The sequence below is a fragment of the Sphaeramia orbicularis genome, chromosome 20 (assembly GCF_902148855.1).
Source record: "Sphaeramia orbicularis chromosome 20, fSphaOr1.1, whole genome shotgun sequence".
In the NCBI taxonomy this organism is placed as follows: Eukaryota; Metazoa; Chordata; class Actinopteri; order Kurtiformes; family Apogonidae; genus Sphaeramia; species Sphaeramia orbicularis.
In genome coordinates, this window is record NC_043976.1 from 2,660,911 (window position 1) to 2,676,416 (window position 15,506).

Sequence of the window (15,506 nt, forward strand, 5' to 3'; positions counted from 1 at the left end):
ACGTTTAAAAGACGGTCCCGCCCACTGTCTGACGTCTGGGTCGCTGATTGGACGAACACTGAGGGAGCCTGTCAGTGATGGAGAGAATCAAACATCCTGATCAATAACTGATAATAAAATCTGATACTGTCGATTTATTTAACCTTTATTCACTTTAATATTTTAATTTAACCCTTAAACACCTTGAATATGTACTTTTACCTGAACTTTTATGAATATATCTGTAAAAAATAAAGAATCAGAAAATGAAAACAGATGATGAAATAGATGTTTCATTATTGTTTCTATAGTTTTAATTATTTGTTGTATTGTAATTTTAATCTCAAACATATACCTTTTAATTTCAGTTGCAGATTATTTTTATTCATTTGATGGTTATTTTTTATTTCAATTTTCACTGATTTATTATTGACATTATTTTATTTCATTTTATGTTGCTATTTTCCTCTTTTTTCATTTTAGCTTTTCTAATTTTTTCATTTGTTCATATTTTATTTTTTATTTGAAGGGTCTTTGTTTAATTTAGATTTCTGTACTTTCTCTATTTTGGACTTTTCTTTTTAAGCACAATAAATTTCCTTTTTTTTTTTTCCCCATTTTTAATATTTTCAATTTATTTTTTGCTTTATTTTAATTTCTCTGTACAATATTTGCCTTTTCATTTCAGTTTATTTTATTTTTAATTTGTATACCTTGTATCTATTATCTAATTTTTAAAATTGTTTTTATTTATTTTTTATAGTCTGTTTTATTTCTATTTATGAGCAGAGCCTTACAGAACATTTATTATTTCTATAAATGAGTCTGAGAATGAAGCCACAATAATAGGTTCAGGTTTATTGTTTTTTTGTTTTTTCTTCTTCAGATTTTATTGTGTAGGGTACATCACAACATCCGGTCTTGCTCTCTTATTTTGAAAGCGTGGACCGGATGCGGGTGTTAGCATATTTTGTGTTTGACGCTCATAGTGCCAACATGGCGACTCGTGTGTGTTGTCTCCGTCAGCTCCGTTGGACCGGTCCGTCACCCCGGGGGAGTCCGCTCATCAGGCGGCGTCTGTCGGGCACACATTCAGGTATCGCCCCTTGGCTGGAACAGGTGCTCGAGGTGTTAGCTAACGGGAATAACGGCTAATCGATAAAACACCGGGAGTCATCGATAACTAATGATCGGAAAGTTTTCAGTTTTTTCCGGTCATGTCCTGAATGAGTCTGGCCAAAGATTAATCACAGTTTATTGATAAGAAAGACTTGATTTGTCAATGTTTAATCGAAGTCCGTTAAAGTTTGTCGAGCTAAAACTAAATGAATGGACGAATAATGCTAAAGTTCACCAGAGAAGAAGGTACTAATTAACAAAATCAGTAAAACTAGAGATTAATTATAAACAGATGTACGGAAATAAAAACAGTTCTAAAATGCATTTATAAAGCACTTTTCATTCAAAAAAATGAAAATGATTCAGAATTATATTATAAATGTTCTCATTAACACATATACCAGAGAAAAAAAAAACAGATCAGTATCACATAATAATCGCAAAAGTTTCTAATTTTACTAGATATTTTTCTCATGTAAACTTATCATGTTAGAACCTGATGCTGTATTTCATCTAAACATCTTTAACCTCATAATGTGGTTTTATATTGTTAAAATGCAATAATTGAAGAGTAAAACTTTAAGATTAGAAGTCATGTTAATTGCTTGGGAGGTGTGTGCACACGTGGAAACATTATTTCAGGTTGGAATATTCCGCTGAAATGTAATTATTTGTTCTGTGATCAGGATGAGAAAAAAACTTGTAGGATCAGGAATGAGAGTCAGAACAGGTTTTATGAATATTTGTATTAATTGAACTGTGAATAATGCAGTATTTAGTCAGAGTAAATCAGTATAATGAGTGGTTTCCCTCCTGGTTTGAACAGGGGAGGCGGAGCTTCCACTGGGGGGCGTCAGAGTGTTGGACCTGACCAGGTGAGTCCAGTTCACCACAGGTACAGCTGCCATTCACACTGTGATACTAAAGGGGGTGGGGTCTCTGCAGAGTCCTGGCCGGACCCTTCGCAACCATGATCCTTGGAGACCTGGGAGCTGAGGTCATCAAAGTGGAGAGACCAGGTGAGTCCAGAACCACAGACCCCTTTAGACCAGGTGAGTCCAGAACCACAGACCCCTTTAGACCAGGTGAGTCCGGTTCCACAGACCCCTTTAAACCAGGTGAGTCCGCTTCTATAGACCCCTTTAGACCAGGCGAATATGGATCCACAGACCCCTTTAAACCAGGTGACTCCGGATCCGCAGACCCCTTTAGACCAGGTGAGTCCGGTTCCACAGACCCCTTTAAACCAGGTGAGTCCGCTTCCATAGACCCCTTTAGACCAGGTGAATATGGTTCCACAGACCCCTTTAGACCAGGTAAATATGGATTCACAGACCCCTTTAGACTAGATGAGTCCGGATCCACAGACCCCTTTAGACCAGGTGAGTCTGGATCCACGGACCCCTTTAGACCAGGTGAGTGTGGATTCTCATTGGTTCAGTTTAATAGGTGGGTGAAGGATCATGGGAGTTTGTGTTTTTGCCCAGGGTCCGGGGACGACACCAGGTCCTGGGGTCCTCCGTTCGTCGGGTCGGAAAGCGCTTACTTCCTCAGCGTCAACAGGAACAAGAAGGTTTGTTTTCAGAGTAAAGACTTCAAACATCTAATGAACAAACAGACAGAACATGTAAAAACACCATGATTTTACATCCAACGTGAACCTAAACAGTCGATCAAACAGTCTGATCAAACCTGATCCATCCATCGATCATAGACGACCACATGTTTCATGATCAATAAAGTAAATGTCCGTGAACCCATGTAGAAAACAGCCTCCTTAAACCTACACATGGAACTGGTGTCTGTTTACTTCTACATGAGCTGAACACCCATAATTCCACTCACCTTTTATCTCCCCAGAGCATTATGGGAAGTGTAGTTCCCCAGTTTATCTGTTTTTTAAAACATATATCTGGCCTGAGATGAACAAGTGAGACACCAACACAATTTGACACAAATCTGTCTTAAAACATGTTAAATCAAGTCTGAAGGGGTGAAAACACTGACATCTGCTGGAGAATGTTGGTACAACTTTATAAAAACTGATGAGGGTTTGGTGTGAAACTTTAAAAATCCAGAACGCTTTAAAATATCAAAGATCTAACCAGATTCAGTGACAAACTGATCTGAAATGAATGCATAAAAGTGAAACCTGTGATTTCCAGAGTTTGGCTGTGGACCTGAAACATCCCAGAGGAACGCAGATCATCACAGAGGTACGAACGCAACCGATGAGTGGGTCCTGTTATGGACCAGGTGGTTCCACAGTATATTCTAGACCTTTTAACCCTGGATCAGGTCTCTGGATTGGATTAGACCAGGACCTGGGGCCTGTTTCACCAAACTAGGATAAGGGATTAAGCCGGGATATGTTGGTTATCCTGGCTCAACTTATCCATGATCCAGTTTCACAAAAGCAGGATAGGGGACAGCAGGATATGTTTTGATATCAGTTACCATGGAGATTTATTCTGTGGAGATAACCTGCTCCAGACCAGGCTAAGTTCAGGATTTATTTAATCTCATCCCTCATCTCAGTAACAGTCTCCACAAATGGAAACCAATAGTTCTTCCACTGCCCATGAAACAATGGAATCACAGTAACTAGACCCACTGTCAGTATAGAAACATTTGTGATCACTAATTGCAATAATTTTACATAAATGATGATTTTAGATGATTTTGCAGTCATTAGATCAGTTCAGTTTAATTGTGTTTATTCAGACATTTCAAACATTAGACATTTATGCAGATCCAATGTTTAAAAACTCCAGAGTCTGTAAAGGAATAGGCTGAAGCCTAAGATCATTCTGCTGACCCCCCCCCCGTTCATATCACCAAACAAATGAAATAAAATAGATCCCAATGCCTTTAGCTTAGAAACAATAGAAACAACAAAAAACTAAACAATTCATTAGTTTGAGTGGAAAAATGAACATTCACATTCTTCATATATTTTCATGACATTTAACCTAGTTTTAAACATAAATAGTGTTGGACAGTCTGTGAACTGTTTGAACTGATTGAACTTGTTCCAAACATTTCCTCCAACACACAGACTAAATGTGTTCAGATTTGTTCTAACAGAAGGTTTATTGAACACTTGACTTCCTCTGAAATTAGAAATAATTTCCCATATTTTAATCAAGCTCTGAATATGAACAGGCAACTGATTTTTTTATTTTGAACAGAAATTGTGTTGTTTTAAAGTGGACAAAGTCACTAAACTTTCACATTTTAATTTGATCATAAACTGCTGTGTGTGTTCCTATAGGACACTGTATTGATCAGTGGTATTGGCCTTTTCTGAATAATGCTGATTGGATTTGTATTAGTTCTGTCAGTATTCCCCCACACCTCCATGAACTACAACATACAACAACTTCACTTCTTTTGTATAGTTATTCCAAGAAATCTGATTACATTGACCCTTTCAGTCTGTGTATTATTTATACTCAGATAACTGACAGTTTCCCACAGATTATATATGTCATATAAATATAAATACACAGAGTAACATGATGTTCCTTTATTGAATAAGGATCAATCAAAGCGATTAAACCATCAGCTCCTTTAAAACTGAAGTCACACAGAGACTGTACAAGATAGAAAGAACAGAACCAAAGCATGTGAGAGAACAGAAGAAGAAATACACATTCAAAGGTAGAATACAGCCCACATGTCTGTACACTGAAAGAAATACACATGTCTGCACACTGAAAGAAATATACATGTCTGCACACTGAAAGAAATGCAGGACAAATCCATATGTAACAAATGAACAGACAAATGAATGGATGCAGTATCCTCCCTGCAACACAGTACACACACAGAATACACACAGTATAAATACAGAATACACACAGTATATACACAGTATGTAACACAAACATCTAAACAGGCCAAATCAATTTAAATAGAACACCAAAAAAAACAAAAATTCCTCTGCCCCTGCAGGACATACAGACCTAATCAAAATCTTAAGACCAGTTGAAAAATAGCTAGAATTTACCTTTTGTACATTTGGATCTTAATGAGGTTTTAAGTAGAGCTACAATATACAAAAGCAAGAAGGGGGAGTGAGACAAAAAGCACTTTGAAAAAGTCACTTATTGAAAACAACAAGTAAACTGAAATAGGCTGTTTATCAGCTGATCAAAAGTTTAAGACCACAGGCTATAAAAGCTAAAATCTGCTCAAAATTCTCATTTTCTGTCGGGCATTCACACGGTCATGCCCTCCTGATGGCTAAAGCTCAGAAGCTTTCTCTTCTTGAACATGGTCGGATCGTCCAGCTGCATAAGCGAGGCCTCTGGCAGCGTGCCATTGCTGCTGAGGTTGGACGCAGTAAGACAGTCATTCTACATTTTTGGACAGATCCTGAGCATTATGGAACAAAAAAGTCAAGTGGTAGACCCAAAAAAATGACACCTGCGCTGAGCCGGAGGATCCCATTGACTGTCCATCAGGACACAGGGCGGTCCTCCACCCAAATGAAGGCCCTTACTGGTGCCGACTGCAGCGCAGTAACCATCAGACGGCATCTGCGGGAAAAGGGTTTCAAAAACAAAAAAACAATTCAAAGACCTCGTCTCCTACAACGCCACAAAACTGCCCGTTTAGACTTTGCCAGGAGCATCAAACATGGGACACTGAAAGGTGGAAAAAAGTTTTATTCTCTGATGAGAAAAAATGGAACCTTGACGGTCCAGATGGCTTCCAACGTTACTGGCACGACAAGGAGATCCCACCTGAGATGTTTTCTACCCGGCACAGTGGAGGGGGGTCCATCATGATCTGGGGTGCTTTTTCATTCAGTGGAACACTGGAGCTTCAGGTGGTGCAGGGTGGTCAAACGGCGGCCGGTTACGTGCAGATGTTGCAGCGGGCGTCCCTCATGACTGAGGGCCCTGGTCTGTGTGGGAACAGCTGGGTTTAAAAACAGGACAACGCTGCAGTTCACAATGCTCGCTTGACCAAGGACTTCTTCAGGGAGAAGAACATCACTCTTTTGGACCATCCCGCATGTTCCCCTGATTTAAATCCCATAGAGAACATTTGGGGATGGATGGCAAGGGAAGTTTATAAAAATGGCCATCAGTTCCAGACAGCTGATGCCCTTCGTGAAGCCATCTTCACCACTTGGAGCAATGTTCCCACCAGCCTCCTGGAAACACTCGCATCAAGCATGGCCTAAACGAATTTATGAAGTGATTAACAAGAACGGTGGAGCTACTCATTACTGAGTCCTACTGAGAACATTTTTTGTTCTGGTTTGGAGAGTTTTTTGTAATTTTTTGAGCGATGGTCTTAAACTTTTGATCAGCTGATAAACAGCCTAATTCAGTTTACTTGTTGTTTTCAATAAATGACTTTTTCAAAGTGCTTTTTGTCTCACTCCCCCTTCTTGCTTTTGTATATTGTAGCTCTACTTAAAACCTCATTAAGATCCAAATGTGCAAAAGGTAAATTCTAGCTATTTTTAGACTGGTCATAAGATTTTGATCAGGTCTGTGTTTAACTTAAATCATGCATGTGAACTAAAATAATTGAACACATATTGGTCCCTGACCAGCTGACCACTGTGGTCATCAGGGAAGATGGCAGGTTTGTCCCAGTCCATGTGTGATGCACTTTTTTTTTTTTTTTTTTTTTTTTTTGGGGGGGGGGGGCTCCCTCAGGCCACATTGTGGAGGACAGTACAGGCCACAGTGATGTCACATGACCTCAAAGGGCTGACCCTTTGGTGGTGAAGACAGTGAAAGCGTTCCTTCAGGAGGTCAAAGGTCATTTGGATCCTGGTCCTTGTCCTGGTATGGACATGACTGTAGGCCTGCTGTGGTTCCTGGGGGTCTGTGTGTATGGTGTCAGGAGAAAAGGAGGGTAGGTAGACCCCCTGTCCCCGAGGCAGACCCCCTGTCCCCCAGGTAGACACCCTGTCCCCCAGGTAGACCCCCTGTCCCCCAGACACACACCAGACAATTCTCCTGTCAACACAAAACCCCAGCATCACACCCTCATAACTCCAGTTCCATCCTGGACACAGATCTGATGTACACAGCGGTTCTGAACAGAGGCTGTGTGGTTCACCTTGTGATCGGCGCTGACAGATTCCAGAGGTCCGATAGACTCAGGAGTCATGGACTGAACCAGAACCAGAACCAGACCAGTGAGACACAACACTGATGAGACAGTCAGCATGGACCATCTGAAATGATCAGATGAAGAATATGAAACCAAACAATGAACAGTGTTCATGAACCCATAAAGGTCCAGCACTACTTTAGTGTCAGCTCACTAATGAATGTTCTCTATATCTAACCCACCTGAAGTGATTTATCTCCATTTGTTATAATATTATCTTCTGTACTTTGTATTTTATCGCTATAAACCAGATAGTTTCCTATATTGAATTGACTGATCATGCAGATGTTCATTAAAGCTCAGATTACAGTTGATGGTTCTTCTGTCAGAAACAGATCAAACTGAATAAACAGTGTCTTTTTCAGTCCAATCTGTCATTAACTGAACATAAACCCAGTGTGTCCATCCACTGGCACTGATCCAACTCCATGGGTTTGACTGGAAAATCAATGTTGTAGAAGATGACGGTGTTTCCACATTCACTACGAAGCCTCTGAACGTCCAAATGGGTCATATCTGATGACCATGAGAAGATGAAGAACTACATTTTACACCAATTATTGACATGGATTAATAGGATTAGTGGATCAACAGGGTTTAAACAGTTTAGATCAGTAGATGGTTTTGGTTGGTGATGGATGTTTGGGTCTTTATGGGTTAATTGACAATATCATAAAGTCCTGAAACATGATAAGATAAGTTTATTTATCCCAAAGGTAAATTCACTGAAGTCAGTGAGTTCATCTATTTCTCAGTTCTTCAGTCTGATGCAGTTACATTTACACAGTTTCACTCACATCTACAGTCAGTTTAACTTACAATTACACAACTCTGTTTTCACAGATGTTCATTAACTCTGTGGTTGTAGTTGTGATGGTTTCAGTGGAACAGTCAGTGTGTGTTTGTGCTCTACTTCCTCATTCAGGTGCTCTGCAGTCCTTTACTTCTGTCTCTGGTTGTTTTTGTCACTGTGCTGCTGTTGTCTTTCTTTTTCATTCACTCCTTTACTTCCTCGTTAGCCAAAATGAGGAGTTTTGCGTCCGACGTGGTAAAGTCCGCTGCTCTAGTTGCCATGGTGAATCGGTGAATCTGTGATCGATGTCGGGGTCTATTGAAGAAGCCGGGTGCACGCACTTATCCAGGATGAGTTCCACCTGCTGATGAACCTGGGTCTGTTCATCCTGGCTCAGTCTGTGGGAAACCGGTTAAGCCTGGACACCTCTGTTTTGGATTGGTTGAATGCGGCTTAGTCAGTCATCCTGGATGACGGAATCCTGGTTTCATGAAACAGTCGGTTGGGTTTTATTTGTGTTGTTTATGTTGTGTGTTGTTTCCTGTTGTGTTGTTTATATTGTGTTGTTGTGTGTCAGTTGGCAGCAGTGTGTGACGTTGTGGTGGAGAACTACCTTCCAGGGAAACTGGACCAGATGGGTTTAGGATACCATCAGCTGAGCAGAGTGAACCCACGGCTGGTCTACTGCTCCATTTCAGGTATGAACAGCAACACCTCCTCAACTCTACTTCAACACCTCCTCACCTCCCCACCTCCCCATCACCTCCTTAACATGTCATCATCACCTCTATCTCACCTCCCCATCACCTCCTTAGCACCACCTCCTCCCTTCCTCCTCACCTCCCCATGATCTCCTTAACACCTCCTCCTCACCTCCCCATCACCTTCTCACCACCTCCATAACACCTCCTCCTCACCTCCCTATCACCTTCTTAACACCTCCTCCTCACCTCCTTAACACCTCATCATCACCTCCTCCTCACCCCTTAACACCTTCTCCTCACCTCCCCATCACCTCCTTAACATCTCATCATCAACTCCTCATCACCTCCTCGTCACCTCCCTATCACCTCCTTAATACCTCATCATCACCTCCTCATCACCTCCCCATCACCTCCTCATCACCTCCTCATCACCTCCCCATCACCTCCTCCTCACTTCCCCATCACCTCCTCCTCACTTCCCCATCACCTCCTCATCACCTCCCCATCACCTCCTCCTCACCTCCCTATCACCTCCTTAACACCTCCTCCTCACCTCCCCATCACCTCCTCATCACCTCCCTATCACCTCCTTAACACCTCCTCATCATCTCCCTATCACCTCCTTAACACCTCCTCCTCACCTCCCTATCACCTCCTTAACACCTCCTCCTCACCTCCCCATCACCTCCTCATCACCTCCCCATCCCCTCCTCATCACCTCCCCATCATCTCCTCATCACCTCCTCATCATCTCCTCATCGCCTCCCCATCGCCTCCTCATCACCTCCCTATCACCTCCTTAACACCTCTTCCTCACCTCCTAAGCAAAAAATTGTGATTCATATTTTTGCCAGAATCGTGCAGCTCTACTGTGAATTATTTTATACTAAACAAATTTACTTCTGGCCTCTCTAATACATTCTTCAGTGTTGGACAGGACCCCCCCCCTCCGTGTTTTCTCATCCTTCTCCCATATTGTCTTCAGATTCCTACATAAACTATTTTATGACACACCTCATACCATTTTGATGCTTTGTGAAACATTGTTGGCAAGTGCATGTAATGTTCTATGAGATTTTTGTCCTGGTGAAAGTGACCCCCCCCCCCCCCCCCCCATAAGTATTGTTGTTTTAGATCTTCAGACTCACGTAGGATGATAAACCCTGGTTAAACCTGTTCAACTGTATTTTCTTTTTTTCTTTTATTATTTTCTAAGTTTCCTTGTTAAATAATCTTTCATGTTCGTTCTAAAGTCTGTTCTGTTTCTGCTGCTGTTTAATGTGGAACAGATTCCACCCAACTGGGAAAAGTGACTAATTTGCATAGTTCGGACGTCACAGGTTTGGATCAAGTCTGGAGAAAATCAGAACCAGATCCAGCAACAATGACCCGTTTATCGGAGGCTCAAAGCGCTGCTATTGATCAGTATCGCTGTTATTGATGTTGAGGAATAATGTTGACTCAGTTCTGACTGGAGGTTTTTAACACAAACTGATTCATGCGACACCGTTAAAACCCGAAAACCGCCGACTGAAGCCAATGACTCACTGTGGTGTGTTCAAGGACATCTGGACATCTGGGCATCCATATCAAAAAGCACGACTAGAGGAATGTAAACCTCAGATAAATCAGAGGTTCAGCTGCTGTGTTTGGGTTTCAGGATTCAATCATTTATTTACCAGAAATCACTTGTTCCTAAATGGGTTCTTCTATGGAACTGGTCCTAAAAACAGGACACGAGACTAAAAATTTAAACCAGATGTAGACTAATGTTATGAAGCAGGTTTGGAAGCACTGTGGGTCTATTTTAAAAAGAAATGCTCACTGAGATAAAAGAGAAAATATTTTTCAGACAAAACACATTTTTATATTTTTTTATATTATTTTTTTATACAAAAATCCACATGTAGCGTGATCAAAAGGACACAAAAATTACACACTGCTGTTTTTTTGAATATCTCTAGTTTCACAGGTGCATTCTGGGAATCGAAGTAAGTATTCAAGGCAGAGTGTTTGACAAAAATGACCTCTGTTGCAAAATAATTTGCAGTTTATTTGTGTTTAAATGTTCACGTTAGTACACTTAGTGATGTCCCGATCTGGATTTTTTTGCTTCCGATCCGATTTTTTTTGGGATTAGTTTTGCCGATAACGATCCAATACCAATCCGATATGGACTTTTTACAATGACATTTTGATTTAAATTTAGAGTCATTATTTATAGGTTATTATTCTATTATTTTACTGTAGATCCCAGTTGGTCTGAATGTGGAACCTGAACTAAAACAACTCTGACACCTTTGACTCTTGAATGAATGAATGAATGAATGTTTATTTCAGTTAAATACAAAATAAAAAAACACATACATATTTAAAAAAAAACAAAACAAAACACCTACATATTAAAAAAAAAAGAAACAAACATAAAATTAACACATTTTGTAACTGAAAAAGGAAGAAGCTGAAGCCGGAGGCTTATTTCTGCTTCTCCTATTTACATCCTTAGTCCATGTCCACACCTTAAGTTGCAGCAGATAAATACTTAAACTATACTACATTCAGTGTAATAAGTTATTTTGTAATCATATTGCTTTCATAGTCCTTCATAATTTGACCAATTAAATTCTTTTTGAAGCTCAACAGTGAGCTACACAATTTCACTTCATCCTTCAGTTCGTTCCATAGCTTGACACCAATAACTGAAACACTGTGATATTTAACATTTGTTCTTACTTTACATTTTTCAAACACAAACATCCCTCTTAAATTATAATGTCCTTCTCTTAACTTAAAAACTCTTAATAACTTTAGGATCATTTTTGCACTTTCTAAATTCATACTGTGGACAAATTAGACCCTTATATTTCCCACAGCTGCAGTGTGTCTATGGACAGGTCCGTCCAGGTATTATATGGGGGTGCGTTCGGTGCCGTGCACTAGTGATGTGAAGCGGGTTCCTCGCAGGTCGGTTGGGGTGGGTCAAGAGAATGTCCGTTTATTTGTGTGTGGGGGGTATATATCAAATAATTCCACCAAAGCCCCGTGGGTTGAAAAAAACAGACTAGTGCATCACAACCGGACCATAGAATGTGTCCTAGCGCAGAGTGAAAGTGAAACTTATAGATGCTTTAATTGTTCCTCTAAGCCTTCCACTGTTGTGCAGCTTTTCCCTACCTTCGGAAACTGTAATTTGAGGGAGCAGGACGTTTCACCCCCCCTTCCTGTACCAGGCCCGGATCAGCCCGATGTTGTGACTAAATCCGATGCAGTCTTCTAAAAAATGCCAGATCGGCAGCCGATACCAATCTGTAGATCGGATCGCGACATCCCTAGTAACACCAGTGGACACGATGGGTTCCACATGTAACACCAGTGGACACGATGGGTTCCACACCAAACCTGGAATGAGACTGAGATTGACGAAAAACCCATGTGTGGATTAGAAAAACCACTAGGATCGACACATTGAACACAGTGTCTGTATTTAGAATCTGTAGATCTATAGATATCAGATAAAACACATTTGTATATTATTTTACATTATATTTAATACATAAATCCACCTGTAACACAGTCAAAAGGACACAAACATTACACACTACTATTTTTTTTAAAATATCTCTTTATTCTCTCACAGATGCATTTTGGGAATTAAACTAATTATTCAAGGCAGAGTGTTTCAGAAAAATGACCGCTGTTGAAAAATCGTTCGCAATTTATATGTGTTTAAATGTTCAGGTTCTGTATGTAACACCAGTGGACACGATGGGTTCCACATGTAACACCAGTGGACACGATGGGTTCCACATGTAACACCAGTGGACACGATGGGTTCCACACCAAACCTGGAATGAGACTGAGATTGACGAAAAACCCATGTGTGGATTAGAAAAACCACTAGGATCGACACATTGAACACAGTGTCTGTATTTAGAATCTGTAGATCTATAGATATCAGATAAAACACATTTGTATATTATTTTACATTATATTTAATACATAAATCCACCTGTAACACAGTCAAAAGGACACAAACATTACACACTACTATTTTTTTAAAAATATCTCTTTATTCTCTCACAGATGCATTTTGGGAATTAAACTAATTATTCAAGGCAGAGTGTTTCAGAAAAATGACCGCTGTTGAAAAATCGTTCGCAATTTATATGTGTTTAAATGTTCAGGTTCTGTATGTAACACCAGTGGACACGATGGGTTCCACACCAAACCTGGAATGAGACTGAGACTGATGCCAAACCCACGTGTGGATTAGAAAAACCACTAGGATCCACACACTGAACACAGTGTCTGTATTTAGAGTCTGTAGAAGAGCATTTACTCGTTTACACATCTGATGCACTGACACCTAGGGAGATTTAATGTCCATATTTGGGTCCTATTTTTGGACCCAAATATTTGATTATAAATTCATTAATTATGGGATGGCTCAGAGCAGGAGTATAATTGTTTTGCATTTATCTGAGGTCCTCATTAGGTCCATCCTGGGGGGAAATCTGTCTACATTTACCTTTGATTATTGGGTCTGAAAAGATGGAAAAGTGACAGATACTAAAATAAACCCAGTTTCAGAGAAACACCCATCTGGCCAATTGAATGAGCAGCTTTAACTCTGGAATCAGTTAAAATGTTTAACTTTTGGTTGTCAGTCTAGTTTTATGAGTGCTTTAATGTGGAATATTCTTTATTGTCATTGTAACGTGTACAATGAAATTAAAGTGTCATCCAGTAAAAAACTATCAAGGATAATACAAAAAACACTTGAGAAATGTTATAAAACAGCTACAAATAGATTTAGATTTATTGTTTATTTAAATTTTTACTTCTATTGTGAGCCATGTTTTCTGTTGTTTTCTTGTTGCAGCTTTGAAATTGTTTTTTTCTTTAGTCATTTTCATCTTAAAAGTAAATCTCAGTACACTTTGCTTTAACAAAGATAGAAATATAGAAACAAAAAATTAAAACTCAACCTAGTATATGATTAACTTTATAAATTAGAAATTAGAAACTTTTAATGTTGTAGGTATATGATAAAATTCTAGTCCTTCTCTGGTCAATGCAGCAGCAAATATAAATATAATAAAGAGTAAAACAAGTAAAATAAGAATAAAAGGATTTAAAATGGGGTGAAATGTTCAGGTGGAAGTGGATTCTATTCATTTGTATTGGTTTTTATATGAACATTTACCACAAACTGAACCAAGAGATGCAGTTCTCCACCTCGGCCACTAGATGTCCTCAGACTACACAGAAAACAGCTGATCCTCCTCAGTTCTGACTGGAGACCATGTAGACATTATTACAATAATGAGTGTTTTTATAGTTTATTAACTGACTTTAAGTAGCACAGACAGATCAGCCTTATTGATTATTGGTAAAGTAGATGATATTCACTGGATGATGATGATGGTTTAGAAAAAATGCATAACATAATCAATTAATGAGCAAAGCTATCATTAACATGAACAAAGAAATCAGTAAAATTAATAAAATACAAAGTCCAAAATGAACAAAACCTTCACCAAAGTGATCCGGACCCGGTTTTGGATCTTGATCTGGTGTTGGATCTGGACCTCGTGTTAGATCTGTTCCTGAATCTGGTGTTAGATCTGGACCTGGTGTTAAGTCAACACCTGGTGTTGGACCTGGACCTGGTCTTAGATCTGGAGCAGGACCTGTTGTTAGATCTAGACCTGGATCTCATTTTGGATCTGGACCTGGTGTTGGATCTAAACCCGGTTTTGGATCTTGATCCGGTGTTGGATTTGGACCTGGTGTTAGATCTGTACCTAGATCTCGTGTTGGATCTGGACCTGGTGTTGGATCTGAACCCAGCTTTGGATCTTGATCCGTTATTGGATCTGGACCTTGTCTTAAATGTGTACCTGAATCAGGTGTTAAGTCTCCACCTGATGCTGGACCTGGACCTGGTCTTAGATCTGGAGCAGGACCTGGTGTTGGGTCTGGCGCTGGACCTGTTGTTAGATCTAGACCTGGATCTCGTGTTGGATCTGGACCTGGTGTTGGATCTTGAGCCTGTGTTGGATCTTGATCCTGTGTTGGATTTGGACCTGGTGTTAGATCTGTACAGGGATCTCATGTTGGATCTGGACTTGGTGTTGGATCTGAACCTGGTTTTGGATCTTGGTCCGGTGTTGGATTTGGGCCTGGTGTTAGATCTGTACAGGGATCTCATGTTGGATCTGGACCTGGTGTTGGATCTGAACCTGGTTTTGGATCTAGATTTAGTGTTGGATTTGGACCTGGTGTTAGATCTGTACCTGGATCTGGTGTTGAACCTGGTCTTGGATCTGGAGCTGGACCTGGTGTTAGATTTGGACCTGGTGTTGAACCTGGTCTTGGATCTGGAGCTGGACCTGATGTTAGATCTGTACCTGGATCTCGTGTTGTATCTTGACCTTGGTGTTGGATCTGAACCCGGTTTTGGATCTTGACCTGGTGTTGGATTTGGACCTGGTCTTGGGTCTGGTAAAACCATGTATCAGGTCCAGATGGAGTCAAATACTGACCCCAACAGGAAGTCCAGGATCTGGGACGACTTTGTTCTGAGACTCGACAGTAATATTTACAACATCCAACAGTCCGGATCTGGACCGGTCCACCAGCCCCAAACTGAACCACCTTCAGTCCACCACAGTCCTCCACAGTCCACGAGCTCTGACCCAGACGGTCCATGTTTTATCTCCATTTGTCTCCGTCCTCCTCTGTCCCGGTCCCATCACTCCCAC

At 40.3% G+C, this 15,506-nt stretch overlaps 1 protein-coding gene across 2 annotated transcripts in view; it reads left to right on the plus strand.

Moving 5' to 3' along the window:
- The first annotated feature begins 965 nt into the window (after window positions 1–965).
- sugct (succinyl-CoA:glutarate-CoA transferase) overlaps window positions 966–15,506 on the plus strand; it is a 200,185-nt gene continuing 185,644 nt past the window's right edge. For both annotated transcript variants that reach the window (XM_030123658.1, XM_030123659.1), the window contains exons 1-6: window positions 966–1,075; window positions 1,925–1,973; window positions 2,044–2,117; window positions 2,586–2,671; window positions 3,264–3,314; window positions 8,613–8,733. In XM_030123658.1, coding sequence (XP_029979518.1) covers window positions 976–1,075; window positions 1,925–1,973; window positions 2,044–2,117; window positions 2,586–2,671; window positions 3,264–3,314; window positions 8,613–8,733 — 481 coding nt within the window. In that variant the 5' untranslated portion in view covers window positions 966–975. The remainder of the gene's footprint in view (window positions 1,076–1,924; window positions 1,974–2,043; window positions 2,118–2,585; window positions 2,672–3,263; window positions 3,315–8,612; window positions 8,734–15,506) is intronic.